At 41.1% G+C, this 21,843-nt stretch overlaps 1 protein-coding gene across 2 annotated transcripts in view; it reads left to right on the top strand.

Moving 5' to 3' along the window:
* The window catches only part of adgra2 (adhesion G protein-coupled receptor A2), a 174,768-nt gene that overhangs the window by 71,676 nt on the left and 81,249 nt on the right, over window positions 1-21,843 (top strand). For both annotated transcript variants that reach the window (XM_039768525.1, XM_039768526.1), the window contains exon 2: window positions 15,068-15,139. In XM_039768525.1, coding sequence (XP_039624459.1) covers window positions 15,068-15,139 — 72 coding nt within the window. The remainder of the gene's footprint in view (window positions 1-15,067; window positions 15,140-21,843) is intronic.

Genomic DNA, 21,843 nt, shown 5'->3' with positions numbered 1-21,843 from the left:
AACGAATAAACACAATCTGTCTAACTAATAACTCATTTTTAAAGTAATGCCAGGTAGTGTGTATTTTGATTAGGGCTTTGGAGTTTGCATTTCAAACTCCATGGTTGTGGGTTCAAATCCCACTAGTGGTACTGTGTGACCATGAGCAAGTCACTTCACCTAGCTGCCTTTGGTCCAATTCAAAAAAGAAAAGAAATTGTTTCTCAAATGTTGTAAGTCGCTTTGGATAAACAAACTATCCATCCATCCATCCATTTTCTAACCCGCTGAATCCAAATACAGGGTCACGGGGGTCTGCTGGAGCCAATCCCAGCCAACACAGGGCACAAGGCAGGAACCAACCCTGGGCAGGGTGCCAACCCACCGCAGGACACACACAAACACACCAAGCACATACTAGGGCCAATTTAGAATCGCCAATCCACCTAACCTGCATGTCTTTGGATTGTGGGAGGAAACCCACGCAGACATGGGGAGAACATGCAAACTCCACGCAGGGAGGACCCGGGAAGTGAACCTGGGTCTCCTAACTGCGAGGCAGCAGCGCTACCACTGCCCCACTGTGCCGCCCTAAACAAACTATTGTATTGCAAAAATAACATCGTTTCCAGTTTAAAGTTTGTCAAAAGTCATCTTAACACTCCACACTGCCACTGATCAAGCTCAGGAAGAATACACAGATGGCATAAAAAGGGCGCAGCACACCAGCTTGAGAAAATCATCCCAGTGGTGAAATACAGGAAAGGAAGCTTCATGATTTGAAACAGCTTGCCATCATTGAGGAGCAAATGAATTCCAAAGTTTCTGAAGACCTCCTACAAGGGTGGCTGTCCTCCAATTGAAGTTCAGGAGAAGTTAAATGATGGAGCAGGGCAAGGAACCCTAAAACTTTCAGGTAAATCTGCTACACACTGCTTCAAAAAATAGAATGATCCAGTCAGAGCCAAGACCTTAACCCAATTGAGATACTTCGGAATCACCTGAAGAGAGCTGTTCACACCAGTCAGCCTAATAAAATGGCTGAGCTGAAGCAGTTCTGGAAGGATGAATGGTCCAAAGTTCCTCCTAAACGATGTGCAGTTAACAGCAGATCTTGTTTGAGGGTATTGCTGCCAAAGAAGGTTCAACCGCTTATCAAATCCAAGGATTAGAATTGAGTATGTGTTATAGGGCGACACGGTGGCGCTGCTGCCTCGCAGTTAGGAGACCTGGGTTCACTTCCCGGGTCCTCCCTGCATGGAGTTTGCATGTTCTCCCCGTGTCTGCGTGGGTTTCCTCCCACAGTCCAAAGACATGCAGGTTAGGTGAACTGGTGATTCTAAATTGGCCCTATTGTGTTCTTCGTGTTTGTGTGTGTCCTGCCTTGTGCCCTGGGATTGGCTCCAGCAGACCCCTGTGACCCTGTGTTTAGATATAGCGGGTTGGAAAATGGATGGATGTGTTAATAGTGTAAGCATATTGTGTTTGAAGATCAGATCACATTTTATGATCAATTCCGATAGGTTTGCATACTTTTTCTTGCCACCGTATTGATGAAATCATTTTATGACGTTTTGCAAGGTTGTTGTTTCATTTAATGTGCAGGCAGGGTAGCTCTCAAAACAGTTTCTTCCCCGAGGTTAGTGTTTCAGGATGCATTTCCTCAGTGTGAGCAAGTGATAAGAACATTAGAATCTGACAGATGAGAGACCATTCAGCACTTGGCTAACAGTTACGTTTTCCAGTATTTCAAAATATTTCCTGACCTTTTTAAAGTACATTTGCATAAAATGTGAAAGCGCCTCTCGTTGTCATTATGTCTGTTTATCTGCTTGAAAGAACTCAACTCCCAGTGGACTAGTTTAGTTGAGGTTTGGTACACTTCAGGGAAATGTGTCAAGAAGGTTCCATTTTCATTGAGATATCTCAAATAAGTATCTCTTAATTTCAAAATCTTCCCTTTTGAAGGGCATTGACAAATGTTCCAAATCGTCTTTACGGCCTCAATTACTGGCTAATGTACCCTTTCAGATTCATCTTTCATCTTATCACATGTCTGTCACTACTGACACCCAAACAAACCCCCCAGGACAAGTGTTTGAAAGGGCTGCAGAGTCACACGTGGCCAGCAGCTTGTTGTCATGTCACCTGGTCGGTCAATGGACTTTTTAACTATCCATGGGTGTGCAGTCCAGTGTAGTTTGTTTTGATTGGGCAAATAATAATCAATCTGCATTTGCCATAATGTTTTTAAGAAGGAGGTTTACAGTTCCATGTAACAGATTGAGCAACTTTTCAAAGTTTCAAGACCAAACACCAGTTATCAGTGAAGAGATCAGTAATATCACAACTAAACTCTTTGGAAGGCAGACACCAATGTTAACTTCTCTTTCTGAACACATTTGTTCACAGTTACCTCCGACTTACCAGCAGTTTTTTGCTCACACATGTCCCAGAGCCCCCCAGGGTTTATAGTCACATGCTCTACATCACATTCATCAAGGCGCCAACTGCAATGATGGCATTTTTCATTCAAGGAACGGCAAAACGCAGCTTGGTAGGAAACAGTAAGAAAAATAAGCACCTCAAAATGAAATGAGGGCCAGTGGGATCTGTCATCAGCACTGACAGGAAGCAGGAAACGGCGAGTCCGCCCATCGACAGTCACGGATTTGGGGAAACAAAAAGAAAGAAAAAACCACTATTCTTTCATCCGCGTCAATAATACAGCAGGATACTGCGCACATTTGGAAAGGAATCCCTCCACCCGACATTGCAGTTCACTGCCACTATTTTCAGCTGCTTGTGCATTTTTTTTCCTTCACACAGCTTGACATGGCCCCTTTCTGCTTTGCCAGATGAAGTCTGCTTTAAGGTCAGTCTTGATCTTAGTGGCCGCCAGCACTCCTCCAGTCTTGTAAGAATGAAAACAAGCAAATCCTTAGAGGCACACGTCAAACGTATTAAAGCAGACTTGAACATATGGCCCAGACTTGAGTCTGAATGATGGATTTGTTTGCTGTTTTATTGGATGCCTTGTTCCAGTTGCCTGTTTTTTCTGTGCTGATTTTCTGTCATCTGTCCATTTTCTGCTCACACAACACTGAGAGACGCAGGACAGAATCGGACATGGGCTTACTGCCATGAATGTGCTCTTATAGACCCAACTTAAAAAGGATGATTTAACCTTGCATTCGCACACCCCCTTAGTCCAAGTCAAGGTGGCAGGGGGCCAGAGGCTGTTTGTTGTACTACTGTTGAAGTAACTTTTTATTGTTAACCTGGCATGTTCAGCCTGATTTCTGTGCCATGGGACTGGCTGAAAAGAAAAGAAAGATCTTATTGACTGTAAGAAGCATGAATTGAACTTGCTAATGTGTTTTGTTCTTTGTGCTGTTTAACTTGTTTCACTAATTGGTCTTGTTAAACTGTGTGATTTTATTACATGTTTAAAACATTTTAAACTTCATCAATATCTGTAATAGTAATCTGTAACTGGCACCAACTACGCCAGGTGCAAGGCTAGGATCAAATCATAGACGGGATGCTTGTCTATCACAGAATGAAATATTACTAATGTAAAATTTGGTTCAGAGTGAAAAATTCAGAATTGGCCATGTAGCCCAAAAATTATGAAAAATTGAAACTGTTGATATAGCCAATTACTTAGGGTCTGGTGCGTTTGTGTCGATCCATCTTCTATCCCCAGTTATTCAATTCACCATCATACTGCACTTTAGCCTGTACACAACCCAGTCCATTACATGGTACCATTAGACATATACATTAAACTTATGCATATATATATATATATATATATATATATATATATATATATATATATATATATATATATATATATATACAGTATATATATTCATTGCATTTGTAGTCTGAGTCCCAACCTGAATTGTGTGGGTGGTTACCTACCAGGTAACACTTGTGGTTGGTCTGCAATCTTGACAGTAAACTATGCAACACTCCATGATCTGCTTCTCACAACTGAAGAGAGCACCGTGGGGGATGTTTGCCGAATGGCAGACCAACCACAAGTGTTACCTGGTAGGTAACCACCCACACAATTCAGGGGGGAGGAGAGAGGGGAGCAGTATAGTGTGTAATAGTGACCTGAAGGGGGCACCACAGAGTTCCAAACACAACCTTCACAGACCCAAGTCCTGGTTCAATAAGAGGTTTATTATCATGCAATACCTATAACATAGGCTTCTTTTACCAGTTTGATGCTCTTTTTCCTCCTCTTTTTTTTCACCATTCCTCCCAGGCAAGCTATGTCCTCTTTCACCCGACTCCAATGTGCCAATTTTGAGCTTCATGGCAAAGGCTGTGAATACTTATGTACATGTGCTTTCTCAATTTGTTTATTTTTAATAAATTTGCAAAAACCTCAAATAACGTTTTTTCACATTGTCATTATGGGGTGTTGTGTGTAGAATTTTAAATAAAACAATTAATTTAATCCATTTTGGAGTAAGGCTGTAACATAACAAAATATGGAAAAAGTGATGTGCTGTGAATACTTTCCGGATGCACTGTAGATAGGTTTATAGGGTCATTATTGTCAAAGAAAGTGCATATATAAATTGTGAGGCATAGTTAATTAACTGTGAGGTTGTAGGTCATTTCCTAAAACTATGACCCTAGCAAGTAACCTTGTCTTCTCCATTGAAGGTGCTATAAAGTTAGGTTAATTATAAAAACAGTGGCTGTAAAATATATTCACCCCTTAGACTTTCTTCTTCAAGATTTTTATTGGCCGCATATTAACATCCGACCATCCACCCACTCACTTCCCGAACCCACTTTCTCCATTATGGAGCGACCATTGGGTTTCTTATTCACATTTGTTCTCTCAGTAACCATAAAAGTTTGGCCCAAGGGATCACGTAACATTTCTTCATACTCTGATCAGTCTTGTTGGCAGTACATCTCTGCTCCTTGGGCCAAATTTATAAATAACAAAACCACAATCAGAGATTGCTTAACAGAAGTAAATTTGGTAAAAATGTTGGTTTAGTGCAGGGGATTCAAAATGGGTCAACTTGTGTTCAAAATATGTAAATCCATCAAAAACTTTCCAGGCCTCAGTCCTTTATATTGTCTAATTCATTCCTGCTGCTAATCAGCCAATTTGCTTACTGACAGTTTTTTTTTAATTTTTTACATTTTGCTTTTTTAACATTGTATTGTGCTACAATATGGAATCTTAATGTTTAATTACTGATATTGATATTGTATTGACATTCATTAAAGCAAAAATGCCTCCCCTTCATCAGTTTACTGACACCACTTAATCCAGTTTTTGGTTGCTGGGGGGTAGAGTTTATTCTAGCTAGGTGTTGATGGGAGGCCAGTTTATCTCATGGCACACTCACTTACGTGGGGTCAGGCAAGAGCCCCCATTTAAGTTAACATGCATGTCTTTGATATCTGTGAGAATAATCCACACAAACATGAGGAGAGCTTGAGAACCCATAACAGGCAAAGAGCAGGCAATGATTCCAGACTTGCCTCCTTGATCTGTGAGACCTCAAAGCTAACTGGGAAAATTCTTAGGGATGGTCAAAATAATTTAATATATATTTCATTTTCCATCAGGTTGTGACAGAAGCTCCACCGGTGTCAAGGAAAAATATGCTCTAAAGTTATTTTAAAAAAAACTGGATTTATTCAACCAAAAGGTCTGTTAGAGATGTACAAAAGGAGACCCTAAGGTATCAGAATTAACAGACAATGAAACAAAGGCTTCACTGGTTCTGGCTAAATGGCTTGTTACATTGACTGCCAGATGACGTGGCTTCCCTGCTTTCCCATCTCCCTCGCACTTCCTTTCTGTCTCTCTCTCAAACCTTCCTCCTTGCCAGGGTGCCGTTAGCTGACCTCACCTCCTAACTGTAGACTTAAGATCACAATGGATTTTTGTGGCCTTAAATGTGACCTTAAATCCTACCTGGAGTAATTCCTGTTGTGTATCAAAAGGGCAAAAAAGGGTTTGCCTAAAATGGCAATCCACAGCAAACCAGGTCTGATACATAATCCAAGGTCAAACTCTAAGAAAACAGAGTAAAACAAATCACAAAACCAAAGAATCCAAAGAAACAGCAATACTCACACAAGTTCAAATACAAACTCAGTGATCCACTGCAGGAGTGGCTTCTTTTCTTGCCTTAAATAGCTAGAAGGAGAGATCAGGAGTGATGGTGACATCAGGGTGGCCCCACCTCCTGAGGCTTCATCCACAGAGTACATGGAATGGAGGGACACTTTAAGTTACAGTCCGTAATTACAAACATAACAGAAATAACATAAAGATATCAAAAGAAATATTTAAAAAACCATAATAAAATATAAATTACACATTAATTCACACAGTTACCTTTGGTACCTTTTGGTCTTCCTTCCTTCTTTAGTCTTGTGTCATACTTGTGTCACATGTTGATGTGGAGGAGTTCTGCTGACATCCGTGACACTTCACTTCCATTTACATCTATTTACTTAGCAGATGCTTTTATCCAAAAGAGGTCAACATAACGAGTAAACATCAGTCTGGCAAACTATATAGGAACACGTGTTACAGAACAAGAGTACAAAATTGATTACCTCAAGTAATCTCTCCGAGATCAGAACAAAATACAAGTTACACTTCCTTAGTTACAAGACCCTATCAAAGCTATTATCAGTTAGGCAGAAGTTCACCAAACAAAAGAGTTTTCAAACACTTTTTAAACACATTGAGGATCTCAGGGTTTTAAATGGAGGTGGGTAGTTTATTCCACCAGCAAGGAGCTACAAGTGAAGAATCTGGATTGAGATTAGATGTCACATGGAGGTGGCATCAATAGATGTCATCCTTCAGCAGACCTGAGTGATCAAGAAAAATCCCACAAGTGTCTACATATCATAAATGAATGGTGACCCATTGAATGTGCTGTAGGCAAGCAACAAGGATTTGAAGTTAATATGTGCTGCTACAGGCAGCAATTATAGTGATTACTTAAAGGGCACCCACTACACAAACAGGACATGCCACCCTCAATGCTCCTGCTGATATAGGAATGCCCTCAAAATGTCAAGCTGAGCCCCTAGACCCATGGCACCTTGGTGCCATTTCTTTTCCAGTAACTCATTGCCATCTGAGCAAATCCTTGCATGTACTGTACAGAACCATTATGAAGCGATTTAACTTACCCTGGTCAACATCTCTTGCGGAATGCAGAATCCACTACTAACAACAGAATGATCAAATCCAGAAAATCTAAAATAAATAAATTCACCACATAGGACCACACAAAAATGGTGAGTGAGGTAAGAAAGAGTGTTGCACAAGCCACTGGAAAAGTCCCTGGGGCCTAACTGCATTAGACTTTGACCTCCATGTCAGGCAGGCTGGCTAACTTCTAAGCACACCTTCCCACTTTCTCTCACCCTCGTTCTAACAGCTCGGGCCACACACACCCTCAGCCAGTCAGCCATCGCTATTTCTTACCTCTTGGCTGTTGATATCTTAGCTGTCATGGGTTAACAAGGGCAGAAGGATTAAGACTGGCCCATTGGCTGTCATTATATATGGAAATCCCCTTTAATTTGACTTCCAGAATATGCTGTGGTGGTCTACAATATGGATGAGTACTTAAACTTGAATTGCATCCATCCAGTCTTCTATTTACTTGTAGAACATCAAATGTGGATTTGATTAGGAGCTTTGGAATTATTTGAGAAGAATGATGAGATTATTTCAATGAAAATACAGTATTTTTCGGACCATAAGGCGCACCGGATTAAAAAGCGCAATATCAATGAATGGGTCTACTTTCATATATAAAGCGCATCGGATTATAAAGCGCATTCAGCAAAACAAAACAGTCAGATAAGTCAAACTTCATTCAACTCACTCACAATAACTCTCAACATTGTTCAGTTGTAACATAAAATACAAAACAAGACACTCACTTTTTCAGTTCATTCCTCTTCCACAAATCCATCAAATTTTTCATCCTCAGTGTCTGAGGTAAACAGTTGGGCGATTTCAGCATCAAACATGCCCGGATCTCTCTCGTCATTATCCGAGTCAGTCTCATTGCTGTTACTTAGCTGTTTAGTGATGATTCCGCCCTTAGTGAAAGCTTGGACGATACTTGAGACTGATACCTTAGCCCAGGCATCCACGATCCACTGGCAGATAGTGGTGTAACTCGCCTGGCGTTGCCTTCCTGTCTTGGTGAATGTGTTTTCGCCTTCCATCATCCAATGCTCCCACGCAGCTCGCAATTTAACTTTGAACGACCTGTTGACACCGAAATCTAACGGTTGGAGTTCTTTGGTTAACCCACCCAGAATGATGGCAAGCTCCGAGTTAGTTTGCTTCACTTGGATTTTGACAGTATCAGTGAGATGGGTGCACATGGAGTCGCAGATCAATAGAGATGGAGATTTGTGGAAAAAGCCATCCGATCTCCTAACGTAAACTTCTCTCAGCCACTCACTCATCTTCTCCTCGTCCATCCAGCCCTTTGGGTTAGCTTTGATGATGACGCCGGCCAGAAACTTTTCTTTTTGGCAAAGTCTTCCTCTTGAAAATGACCATGGGTGGTAGTTTCTGGCCAATAGCCTGGCAACCGAGAACTACAGTGAAGCATAACTTCTTGTTCCCTGTGGGGCGTATAGATACTGTACTGGTTCCTGTTTTCTCGACAGTATGGTTCACGGGGATGTCAAAGATGAGAGGGACCTCATCCATGTTGGTGATGTGTACTGGCCAGATCTTCTTTTCAGTGATCTTGTTCTTGCAGTTAAGTGCGGAAAATGGCCAGCTTTTCTTCGTAATCCTTTGGCAGTTGCTGCGAGATGGTAGCTCTTGTGCAGATGGAGAGATTACGTCTTTTCATGAAACAGAAGCACCAAGAAGGACCTCCTCGAAAGTCAGTGATCTTCATGTCCCGTGCTACCACTGTTGCCTTGAGTCGAATCGAGACTGTAGAGATGCTTCTACCTGCTGTTCTCTGTTCAATAACCCACTGTTCAAGTTTGTCCTCTAACTGTGGCCATCTCGCTTTGTTCCCTCGGAAACTCTGTTTGGTCTTTTTTACTTGGAGCAGGTCATCTTGTTGCTTCCTCCACTTCCGCACCATTGATTCATTAATGTTGAATTCTCTCGCAGCTGCTCTATTCCCGTGTTCTACTGCGTGCCTGATAGCCTTGAGTTTGAAATCCGCTTCGTAAGCATGTCTCTTAACAGTTGCCATTTTGGGGTCCTAATGAACACACCGTAATATTATGTTGAAGTACGGTACGTATTACTCCGCGAGGTCCCTGACTATAGTAGCCGTAATGCCCCAACAATCCATCAAGCGGTGCGGCTTCGTAGCTTACCAAAGTCATTCTAAGACATTTTGACAGATTTTTGAGCACCGTGTACCACATAAAATCGGTTTGAGGTCAGTAAGCACAACCAGAAAGAATTAATACATAAGGTGCACCGGATTACAAGGCGAACTGTCGATTTTTGATAAAATGTAAGGATTTTAAGTGCGCCTTATGGTCCGAAAAATACTGTAAACATATATAGATACTTTTCGGACCATCTTGTTGGTTAACAGAGAATCTGTTTTATCTACTTCATTTGAAATTGTAATTTTATCATTAAATTGTATTTCATGTAACCAGCATTAAAATTTTTGTGAACGTGCTAACACCACCAAAGCAGAAATTATCATTTTTTATATGTTACTGACCCGATGAACTTCACAGTGGTGGTCGAGGAAAGTTTTTTATCTTCCTTTTTCATGCAGAATGGAAATAAAATAGTTTATGACCTAATAAAAGTCAATAGTGACCAATGCTGTACAATAACAAACATTCATGGGGAAAAAAGAGAAAAAAATCCAATGTTACTCATCGCATAAGTGACATTTCAACTATCCAGTCGTATGCTGAAAACATGAAAAACGTGTGCTTTTATACCAAAATATTGTTCAATAATTACTTCTGGAATTACCAGCACACACCTAAATAGGAAGTCTAAAGACTCATGGGAGTGACTTTGAATTGAAGATATGTCTCTCAACAAATGTGAGGGAAAGGTGGGTCTTCAAGTTAAAATGTCACTCCCATGTTTCCTATTAATTTCACATTTTCTCATTTTTAAGTTGATATTCCTTTAATGGCTTACAGGAAGACAGATCCTATCTAAGCATCAGTGGATGCAAAGCAGGAGTTAACCCTGGATAGAACACCACAGACATTCACCCACACAGTGTCAAATTAGGGTCACCATTTAACCTAACAGACACATCTATGGGATGTGGAAGGAAACTGGAACATCTGAAGAAACCAGGGAGAACATGCATGGAACTTAGGTCAACTGAAGTGTCAGGCAGCAGTGTTAGCCACTGTGCCTCCATGCCACCAACTTTAGTTTCATGAATAATTATGATCTCACCATTATTGGAATAGAAAAGGCTAAGTGACACAGTAAATAGTCATTTTTGAATATATTTTAACTCATTGAAAGGTGATTTTTTTGTATGATCGTTAACAAATTACAAGTATCATTAAGGTGGCGTGATTGGAAATGTGCAATTCTATTCATGCATTCATTCTTTCATTTATTCTTTCAAATTCTCAACATGCTTTATTCATTACAAGGTCAAAGGAAAGTTGAATCTGTGCCAGCATCTTTGGGAAGACCAATCCCTGAACATGGTGTCACTCTGCTGCTGGGGACATTCACACACACACACACACACACTGGCATTTCTACAATTTAGAGTTGCCAGTCAACCCAATCTGCTTGGCTTTGGGTTGTAGGAGGAAAACTCACACAGGCATGGGAGAAAAATGTAGACTCCCCACAGGACTGGGATTTGGACCAAGCACTCTGGAGTTGTGATGCACAAGCGCTAACTGGTGCTCTGCTCATGGAGAAGGAAATTCCGAGCATAGAGGTGTGCACACATTGTCATTAAAGAGTCATAAATTTCACTTCTAGTGGTGAATAAGTCAGAGGCGGGGAACAAAAGGAAACCTCCAGTCAATCCAGACCTTGAAGAGCTCACAGTCTTTTGCCCATGTCAAATTTAAAAAGACAAGTTTGTTTGTAAATCAGTTTGTGTGTCATTTCTTCCTGTTTTGATTAAGTGTTTATTACGAATGGTGACTGTGCACTAACAGCAGGCGTGTCTGGAAGTTGTGCCCGTCTTAGCTTTGGGATTGAAATCCTTAGTCCCTGAGGTAGGCGGCCCTCAATTTCCTGACTTTCTCTTTGCAGGGCCTATTTATGCCGACGACAGCTCATTAACACCGGATATGGCCTGAGCCGGACTTGCATGATGTTTGCACTTTAATTGGCTGCAAACTCTGTTTGTTAAAGGAAGTGTGTTCTTAATCGGTTGTTCTGGAGCTCTGTACTCATTTTGTACTCATACTTGAAAACAACAACACTGTTGAATGAGAATGAACAGTGCCAAGCCGGAGCTGCTTAAAGCATGTACCTCGAAGTCAGGGTCAGGGTGCACTATGGCATAACAGCGACCTGAGACAATTCAGGCATCCAGATTATACAGTAGATGGTAGAGATATTTGCTGTTGGTGTCATCTTTCTGAATGAAAATGCAAGCATCTCCTCCCCATATTCCCATTTAGGGGATAAGGTGTCTATGAGGACAAGGCCTAAGTAAGCAGCATGATGACCAACAGCAGCAGCAGAAGGAGGAAGAGGAGGAGGAGGCTGATGTGCTTAAGGAGACTTTTATCAAACATTTACACTGAAGTCAAATTACAAAATCGGAGGATGAACGGAATTACTATTTGCACTCATATTGAAATATATATAATTAACCACTCTCATAACTTCCCATTTTCCTCCAAAATGCTTTTGTTAAATCCACATCAGTCTTAAAAGTGGTTATGGTTAGGGTTGGGTTAAAGTTGCTAAATAAATGTATCAGCTTTCCTTTACGTTACACTTGTGCACTGTAAGAATTTCCCTGCTGGAAGTTTAAGCTCTCACCAACAAACTGAACACTCCGGTGATGTCACGGCTTTGGACCACTACTGATGGGTCTTCGTCGTGTTATTAACTGCTTTGTTTGCAACAAATCATTGTGATGCATGGACATTACCTTTCAATATTTTGCCAATTTCAGTTTATATCTTTCTGTGTTAAGACTTGTTTTGAAAATATTCCATGATCTATCCATCCATCTGTCATCCAAACTTGTTGATATTTTGAGCAATTTCTGAAAGTAAAAATATGAGCAACTTGTTTGTTTTTTGTTCTTTATTTCTCCTTATACACTTTCTTATATTAGGAATTTGTTAGTTTTCGCATACCCCTTGGGCTCAGAGAGCAGGGTCAGCCATTGTACAGCGCCCCTGGAGCAATTACAGGTTACGGGTCTTGCTCAAGGGCCCATCAGAGTAGGATCTCTTTTGGCAGTGACAGGGATTCGAACCAGCAACCTTCTGGATACCAGTGCAGATCCTTAGCCTCAGAGTCACCACTGCGCCCCAAATTCCACATAGGATCATCCCTTATATGTGTAAGAGATACACAATAATTTAATGGAACATCATTCATGGCAAAATATGCCACTTTTTCCCTGGGCCAATACTTCTATGGGGAGAGCTCCTGTGGAGCACCTCTATCTTCAGCTTCCTCCAGTCCTTAGCAATTTGTGTGGCCATGTCCCAGGTTAGTCCTGCCTCTTTAAGTTACACCATATTTGTGCATTTCTAGGTCTGTTTGGTGTGTCCTCCTCTTTAATCTCTGAAGGTTCCATTGAAGTGCCTCTATAGTGATACATGAATGGTCTTTTCTCTATGTTTGTCTTATCCAGCTCCATTTTCTTATCCTCATTTGGATCTCCATTGGTAGCTGTTGTGTTAATGTCCAAAGAGATAATTAGAATGTTATTGAACCAATTCAGGTGTAATATCTAACCCGTTTGTTCACAAAGGTGTGAATTCTGAGGTGACTAAAAAATATTGATCTCCATGAACTATATTATGACCGAGTTGAACAGTCTAATTTTAGTACTGGTGGATATGATGGTTGATTTTCTGGCCTGTGAAAGAGCAGCAATGGACTGCTGGACTTTTTGTCTTGGATTCGATTATGGATATCTTCTTTTGTAAACCTTGTCTTACTAATGATACTTCTCAGTCTACTGTTATGTACTGTTAATTTATGTTCTGTGTTGATGCTAATGGAACTAGAGCGATTGAATTACCCTCAAGGGGATCAGTAAAATTCTATCTATCTATCTATCTATCTATCTATCTATCTATCTATCTATCTATCTATCTATCTATCTATCTATCTATCTATCTATCTATCTATCTATCTATCATATAGTGTCTTTAGAAGTATCAATCTGAGTGAGTGTGACCTGTAATGAAACATCATCCTGCTCAGGGTTTGCTGCCTTACACAAAATGCCACCTGGATAGGCATCAGCTCTCATTTGGTTAAAATGATAAGTTTGGTATTATTCAAGTCTTGTTATATATGCTTTTGCATCACAAAATTAAGCATTTTCTATAAATTTGGAGCAATGAAAAGTGAAGCAAAATGACACCTTTTATTGGCTAACTAAAAAGATCACAATATGCTGTCTTTAGAGGTAGTTTTCATTGCATCCATAATGGCTAACACGGTACATTACCCTACTACTATAAATTCTGAAAAATACACAGCCAGACCTAGTGATTTATAAAGTAACCTATAGGCCACAGAGCACGGCCGGAAAATATAAACCTAAAGATTTCCTTTTTGAAGCATCAAAAGAAGCCATGCCTTCCGTGTTTCCATCGTGTGTTGGTGACAATATAAAGGATCTTGAAATAATTACTTTATTGCATATTCCTGGTGATGTTTTTCTCAAGGTAAGGACTTCTTCACTTGTGTAACACCAGTAGCCTTTGTGGGAGGAGGTCTCACGTAAATATGGAACAAAATTAACACAATACCAAGCACTTGTCAGGAACAGTTGACTGGGATTTGTTGAAGAGGAAACCACGGCCTCAGGTTGAAAGGTTGTTGCAGAAGAAGACAAATACTAAGGGAACATGCGCATCTCGTATTCTTTTTATATTGGTGTTTCTCTGTGTGAAAATGCCATGTATAAGCTAATTTACAATATGTGCATAATCTCAAGACAGTGATCCATGCTTGACAGCTTGGACGTATTCAGTTCGTATCTTTGGCCTTTTGTTTTCCAAGCGTCCCATGCTCCATAAGATTCCATTATAAAATGCCAGGACTCACTAAGTGTTTTTTTTAATGTATAGAAATTGCTTAACTTTAGAACACATTTTTGTGTGTAAATGCATCTATACCATGTTTGTGACTTTGACTTGAAAAATACCAAACTTATCCTTTAAGCAGCTTTTGTAAATAGTAGATGGACAGATGGATGATATTATTAAAGGAACTGCTTTAGTCCCAATTTAAATTTCATTTTCTAAGTAGGATATGTACAGTGTTTTCAGTAAGGTACAATATTAAATGCTAAGAAAGGCGCCTATTAAATAAAATGTATTATTATTATTATTATTATGATTATTATTATTATATTTCCTGTATATATCCACAAATTAATATTGAAGATATCTGTTTGTCCTTCTTCTACAGTGGAGGATGTTTATCGTATTTCCCTCATATAATGCTGGCGATGAAATCCTCATTTGATTTAGTGCCAGTTTCGTTCTGCCCTGTTAGGCCCCCACAGGTCAATGCCAGCCCCACTTCTCTGTTAATTTAGTGCTCTTACTGAATTTCATTTCAGTATTAAACAGCATTTTGAAAGCCCCGATTATCTTGTTATCATTAGTTTGGATCCACCTTATTAGGCGCCCTTTGAGTTGTCAGAGCCCTAATTAAACCCTCATTTCCGTTAGGTTATTAAAGTCCCCAGAGGCTTCTCAGGGTCTCCATTGAGTCCATCATTAGAGCTACTTTACTTAAGAAAGGTGAAGGCCGGTGTCAAATACCCCCTTAGAACTGTAAGAGGGGGGCACTTTTCTTTGTTTGTTTTTGAGGCTCTGACTGTAATTTCTTTCTGTCCTTCAGGAACTTGAGCAACAATCGGATCAGCGTGCTGAGGAACGGCTCCTTCCTGGGCCTGAGCGCTCTGGAGAAACTGTGAGTATGCAGCTCTGTTGTGACCAATGCACAAGTACACTTATTATGGCCTGCTGAATTCATCATAAGACATCCCTTTAGCCAGATAGTGTGGCCTAGCGATTAAAGCACATTTGGATCTCAATGCCCCGGTGTAGTGACAGGGAAAGTGAGCTGTAAAAACTGGTTTGTTCATACTAAATAGCGTGTACCCCAGTGTCCTAGCTAAATTGTCCACCCTGGCCTGGTCATCCCCTGTCTCTGATTGTCTGCCTCTCTCAGTCCTTCACCATCTAATAGTTAATGTGTGTACACTGACACATAAATGGCTGACATCACATCATGCAGGTGGAAGCTACACATTGGTGGTGGTTGAAGTGTTTCCCGTCTGTCTATGTAAAGCACTTTGTGAAGGTGCAAAAAGCACTATATAAATGTAATGAATGAATCGCTGAATTAAAGGAAAGGATTACAAACCACAATTCCCTGTCTCCTCACTGTGTGACCCTGAGTAAGTCACTTGGCCTAAACAGATCTGAAGAATTTCCTTATAGCACAGTAAATGAAAAATGTATTTGGGTCATGTTCATCATAGAAGGCACTATAAGAGAGGTTTTGTGTTATTTATATATATATATATACAGGTATATGTTTAGTGCTTTATCCATGATCTCCCAAAACTTTTGAATGTATGATCTTGTGACAGCAATTCCTTGACTGGTTCTCGTGTAGAGTGGCGCGGCCTTGGCCGTTTCATGTCAGATAGGCTAAAACGTTTATCTTGCTATAGAAATGCTTAACTTTTTACTCCCTAATTTGGGATCCTGAGGTGGTTCATCGTGGGGTGGAGGTGGCATTGTGCTGTATCAGTGCATGCTCTCAACCTCAATAACCTCCATGATGGTTTAAAGGAGCCAGGGCTCGAGGGTGTATTTCTGGAATTTATAACATTTTTTGTTGCTAGTAATAACTAAGGAGAGCACCACCTAACCATCACACCTTTCTGGAAATAATGAAATGGATTTGAATTGGGGGTTGAATTCTGGTTTGTTAAGTTTGACTTCATTGTATGTAATGTTGATTTATTCAAATAAAATCAATAAATAAAAAATGAAATTACATTACAAATATATGTGTGTATTGTTAAAATGCACACAAGGGATGGAGGGGCAAACAAGGAAGATTACCAAGTACAAAGAAAAACACAAAAAAAAAATGGCTGCCCAAGTGGGCCAACTCATTTCTCCGCTTTACTAGGTAGGGTAGGCTGTTTGAGGGGTCTGCCCTCCTCCAAACACACTTTTCCTCTTGAACTCCATCTTTCACTTTGCCCTTGTCTGCCAGTGAGCCTGGGTCCCCACTCACCTCAACACTCAACTGGTTTGAAGCGTCTTTAAAGTGCCCTTCCAGAGTTATATCCAGGTCAAGACACTTTTGAAAGCAGCCCTCAAGTGTTCTGCAGCCCTGTGCCTTGTCCATCCATCCATCCATCCTCTTCTGCTTATCCGAGGTCAAGTCGCGGGGGCAGCAGCTTAAGCAGAGAGGCCCAGACTTCCCTCTCCCCGGCCACTTCTTCCAGCTCTTCTGGGAGAATCCCAAGGCGTTCCCAGGCCAGCCAGGAGACATAGTCCCTCCAGCGTCTCGTGAGTCTTCCCCGGGGCCTCCTCCCGGTTGGACATGCCCGGAACACCTCACCAGGGAGGCGTACAGGAGGCATCCTGATCAGATGCCCGAGCCACCTCATCTGACTCCTCTCTTTGCGGAGGAGTATCCTGTGCCTTGTATAGTTTTTAAACTGTAATGTGTCCTCGGGATCCTTCTAGTGGCGCGCTTTCTCTCTTGTATCATGATGAACAACTCTGCTGCCATCTGCTGGCCTGGAGTAATTGTGCCCTTCCTCTAGATCCTCTGTCTTCTGTCTCAGGTTGAGTTAAGCTGCATCACACTACTTGACATTTCCACCAATTTTCTATCGTAGTTCTCGTTTACACAGTCTTAGCAAGTTGTTGGCAGCTGTGGTGCAGTGGGGCCAGTGGTGTAGTGTGACTAAGTCATAGCAGTCTGCACTAAAGCCAATGTCATATTACGCAACTTCTAGTTATGGGGTACATCAGACTTGCCAACTGCAGTTGCTTATCTTGCCACTAGACCATGTCAGTTTAAATAGCTGAAAATCACTGGGCATGTCTACTTTACTGACTGTGTGTTGACCTTTGTTCTCTCACCTTTTGTGACACCAAATAGGGGGCTGCCTGACAGAGTCATTGTTGTACAAACGGTTAATAGATATGCTGAGTTTAGCCACAATTTTGGATCTTTTTGTTTTGTTTTCTCATTCTGTCGTGGTACATAAAACATGCAACATCACACAGACCGGTTTTTCTTCTGTCTAAAACCCTGATTTTCCTTATTCATCTGTGGTGCATTCTATGCATTGCTCTTCTCAATGAGCATTCATTAGTTGTTGGCTGTCATGCCCATACAATTAAAGATTTTGTATGATGAGTCATGAACTAGATGGCATGTCACATTACATGACAGATAGTCACAGGAACGTTCTGCCCACTGCCTCTAACTCACTAAGATTATATAAATGAGTCCTATGACTGTAAATCACCAGAAAAATCTTGTAATTTGACAATAACCAAAAAAGTTTGATTTTGCCTTATGTCATGGGGCGATTACCAATGAGCTGATAGTACAAGAAAAAGCAGGTGTAGCTGTGTTTGTCCAAGGTTTCCAAAATTCTGCATCAACTTGTTTTAGGCAATGACTGTGACATGTCTTCTTATACAATACGCTACCGTGGCTGTTCATTTTTCTGTCCAGGATTTGAAATCAACCGTTTGAGCTATTGACCTGAAATTTGGTACACAAATACTACGTGGTGTCTACTATCCACTTCCGGGGTGATGGTTGACCTCCAAAGTTATTGCTCTTTTTATTTTTATTTTATTGTAGAATGAACTCTCAGCAGCAGCCAGCAGAGTGGCACATGTGTATGGGTGCTGTACTCATCCCTACCACCTTCGCCATCACTTCCCCTACCTCTTTACATGTTAAATCATTGATGAGGCAGATTAAAGACTTAAGTGCCGACTTAAGTGAAAAATGAAAGAAAATGTACTAAGTAATAACAACACAAACACAGACTTAATCAGTTTTAACATGAAAGAAGAGAAGCAGCGGGCCGCTAGGGTGGAGAAAAGAAGAGCTGCTCAGGAAACAGCAAGCACATCAACCTCTGAGCAAACGAATGCTAAACGAGAAAGAGGATGAAAACTAGGAATGTGCAAGTCAAGTGTATTCGTGCAGTGTCCCGTTACTGGTATGAAAATAATTCACATAGTCCAAGTATCTTAATTTTAAAAGTTTTACTAAAATTCAACCCAAAACCAGTTTATACAAAAATAAACAAAAAAATGTATAATACATAAAAGAAAGGACAAGTTCTTGTAGAAGTTGTTTCTGTTTAAGGCTAACATGTCTTCATACATTTCTTTCCTCACTACACACAACATACAGTCAGAAAACTGCATGCCATTGTATCCTCTTTGCAAGCAAATCTAACAATTTGTTTTTCTAGCCAACAGACTGACTCCAATCCTTTTGTTACATTACAAACAAAGCTGAGCGACAAGGATGGTCCATTACAGATTAGCTTTAGTGAATAAAACAGAACCTTCTTTTATGTGTGCAGCTATTAGAAACCTACATTCGATTCAAATTAAGCAAACGTTTATGTGAATTTAGACTTAACATCAACTTTCTAAGATTCGCTCTTACATTGGGTGTTTGGTGGAGAAACTTGTCTGTCTGACAATCTCGGGTTTCTATGTCATGGCGGACTGGGAAAAGGAAAAAGACGGGCCAAGACTGTGGCTGAAGTCACCATATCTACAAAACATTCATAAAGTCACCAGTGCTGTCAGGCAACACGTCAATTGGTTGTCAAAATGCCACAAGCTTGAGATGCCTAGGAAATTTGAAACTGTGCTGAACAGTCGTGAGACAGCTGGGTAAAACTTTATCCCGTACCATTCCTCATCATATAACCTGATGTCCTTAAGGCGATGAAATCCACCACGTGCAGTTGTTAAGTGTGACTCGAAGTCATGTAGTGTGACGCCAGCCTTAAGCACCCTTCATATAAAATAATCTGGTATGGCTGCACTTTTTCATCCTTGGGGAGTATTACGGCCTTTCTTCATGGGAGTCACTTTGCCCTCACAGATTTGACTTCCAAGAGACATTTCATCATTCAGTAGCATACATAGGCATATAAAGATGCCATCCCATGACCTAACTGAATGTTTCCTCTCGGTTTGTGGCTGTAACCAGTGGAGTGTATTCAGCGAAGCTGAGATGTGTAACAAAGCGCACCAACTAACAGCTTTTCTCCCTTTAGCTCAGCTTGCTGAGAAGAGCTGCTTATAATCCAGGGTCTACATCTCACCTCTGCCATCTTAATGGCTCATGCAGGGCCTTCTGTTATTTGCCAAGTTAGTGGCATTACACTTGTGGTAATGCCTTGTCATCTGACAAATATTCTATATGATTTACAGTTACTTGGAGATATGTCAAATTTTGAATCAAAAATGATGGCAAATTAATCCTAAATTTGACTTTTTAAGGACATGTTTATACTATCGGAATGTCAATATCCATTAAACATATCCAGTGGAATCAGAAAGTATTCAGACCCCCTTTTTTGCACACTTTGTATTGTTACAAATTTAATTAGAAATTGATAGATTTGCCAATTTGGTCTATCACTCTACACTTAATAGCCCATCGTGACAAAGTGAAAGCACATTTTCAGGAAGGTTTGCATCCTTTTTACTTTAATTCTCCTTGAGATGTGTCCAGAACTTCATTGGAGTCCACCTGTGGCAAACTGAATTGAATGGACATCATGTAGAAAGGCACACATCAGTGTTGTGATAAAGGCACTATATAGCGCCCAACCCGGCACAGACTGGCACAGCGGCACGTGTAAAATCACACAGGCTTTTATTTACTCTTCAGCATTGGGGAACATCTTCCCCGTGTCCCACAGGCCCAACACAGTCCCAAAGCACTTTAAACAGAGCACAAACAGCCCTTCCTCTGGCACCACCACTCCTCCCAGGCAACCTCATCCTCTTTCTCCCGATTCTGGCCCTTGAGTGGTGGAGGCTGGCCGGTTTTATAGCCCACCTGGAAGTGTTCCAGGTGTTTGACCACCTGGTTCCAATTGCACCTCCAGGTGGGGCTGATGACTCGTCCAGCTGGGTTCTTGAGACTCGGCAGCACCCCTAGCAGCCATCCCAGCTCCCAAACAGGCTGTGGAAGACTCCATCTCCCATGGAGCCAGGTGGGAGGCTGGTGAATCATCGTCGGCCTGGGAGGCTGCCACCAAGCATCCCGGGGGAAGTATTGAGCTGTCCAAAGTTACTTCCCCAGAACATGCACAGCAGGGGCTTCCCGGCCGGGCATGGAACCCAGCCATCCATGACAGTGTATATAAAGTCCCACAATACTGACTGCATGTTAGTACACAAAAACAAACTAAGAAGTCCATGGAACTCACTGAAGATCTCCATAATCAAATTGTGGTGATGTGCAGGTCAAGGCAAGGGGATAAAACCATTTCTAATGGTTTATTTGTTCCCAGGAGTGCATTAGCCTAATTGTGAAACAGAAGAAGTTTGTATCCATCAGACTCTTCCTAGAGTTGGCAGTCAAGCCAAACTGAGTAACCCAGCCACAAGGGACTTGGTCAGGGAGTTGACTAAGAACCAATGGTCACTCTAACACATCTTCGGATGTCCTCTGCTGAGATAGAATAACCATTTCCAACATCACTCCCTCGATCGGGGATTTATGGTAGAGTACCTAGAAGAGTGACACTCTTGAATTAAAGGCATATGACAGACACTTGGACTCTGAGAGCATGAAGAAAAAAGATTTTCTGGTCAGGTGTAATAGAGACAATAATTCAACTCTTTGAGCAGAACTCCAAGCACTATGTCTGGAGAAGACAAGGCACTGCTTATCTCCTGCCTAATACCATCCCTATGGTGAAGTATAGTGATGCAAGCATCCTGCTATGGGGGTGCTTTTCTGCATTATGGATGTGGAGGCTGGTCAGAATTGAGGAAAGGATGATTGCAACCACATACAGGGAGCTCCCTGAAGAAAACCTGCTCTAGAGCTCACACAATCTCAGACTGGGGTAATGGTTCACTTTTTCAGCATGGCAGTGAAGCCAAGCACACACCGAAGACAATGCTGGAGTGGCTTTGGGACAAGTCTCTGACTGTCCTTGAGTGTCCCAGGCAAAGCCCAAACTTAAACCCCATTGAATGTCTGTGGAATTTTGTGGATGTCCCAGGAAGAATAGAATAAACTGTGTGCAAAGCCTATAGAGACTTACTCAAGAAGACTTGAAGCTGTAATTGATGCCATAAAGGCTTAGACAACGTACTGAATTAAGAGTTTGAATACTTATATGTGTGGAAGATTTCAGCTTTTGATTTTGAACAAATTTGCTAATCTTTCTGAAGACATATTTTCACTTTGTTATTATGGTTTATTGAGTGTAGATTGATGAGCAGAAATGGCAACTCTCACACTTTAAAATGGGCACAATATGGTGTGCAGAAAATGAAGTGGTCTGAAAACTTTCTGAATCAGCTGTACATGAAGAAGGGAGGACGAGAGCAGACACATGGGCCTAGCAG

The sequence above is a fragment of the Polypterus senegalus genome, chromosome 11 (assembly GCF_016835505.1).
Source record: "Polypterus senegalus isolate Bchr_013 chromosome 11, ASM1683550v1, whole genome shotgun sequence".
Classification (NCBI taxonomy): domain Eukaryota; kingdom Metazoa; phylum Chordata; class Cladistia; order Polypteriformes; family Polypteridae; genus Polypterus; species Polypterus senegalus.
The sequence above is the reverse complement of the archived record's forward strand: the minus strand, read 5'-3'. Positions and strand labels throughout refer to the sequence as shown.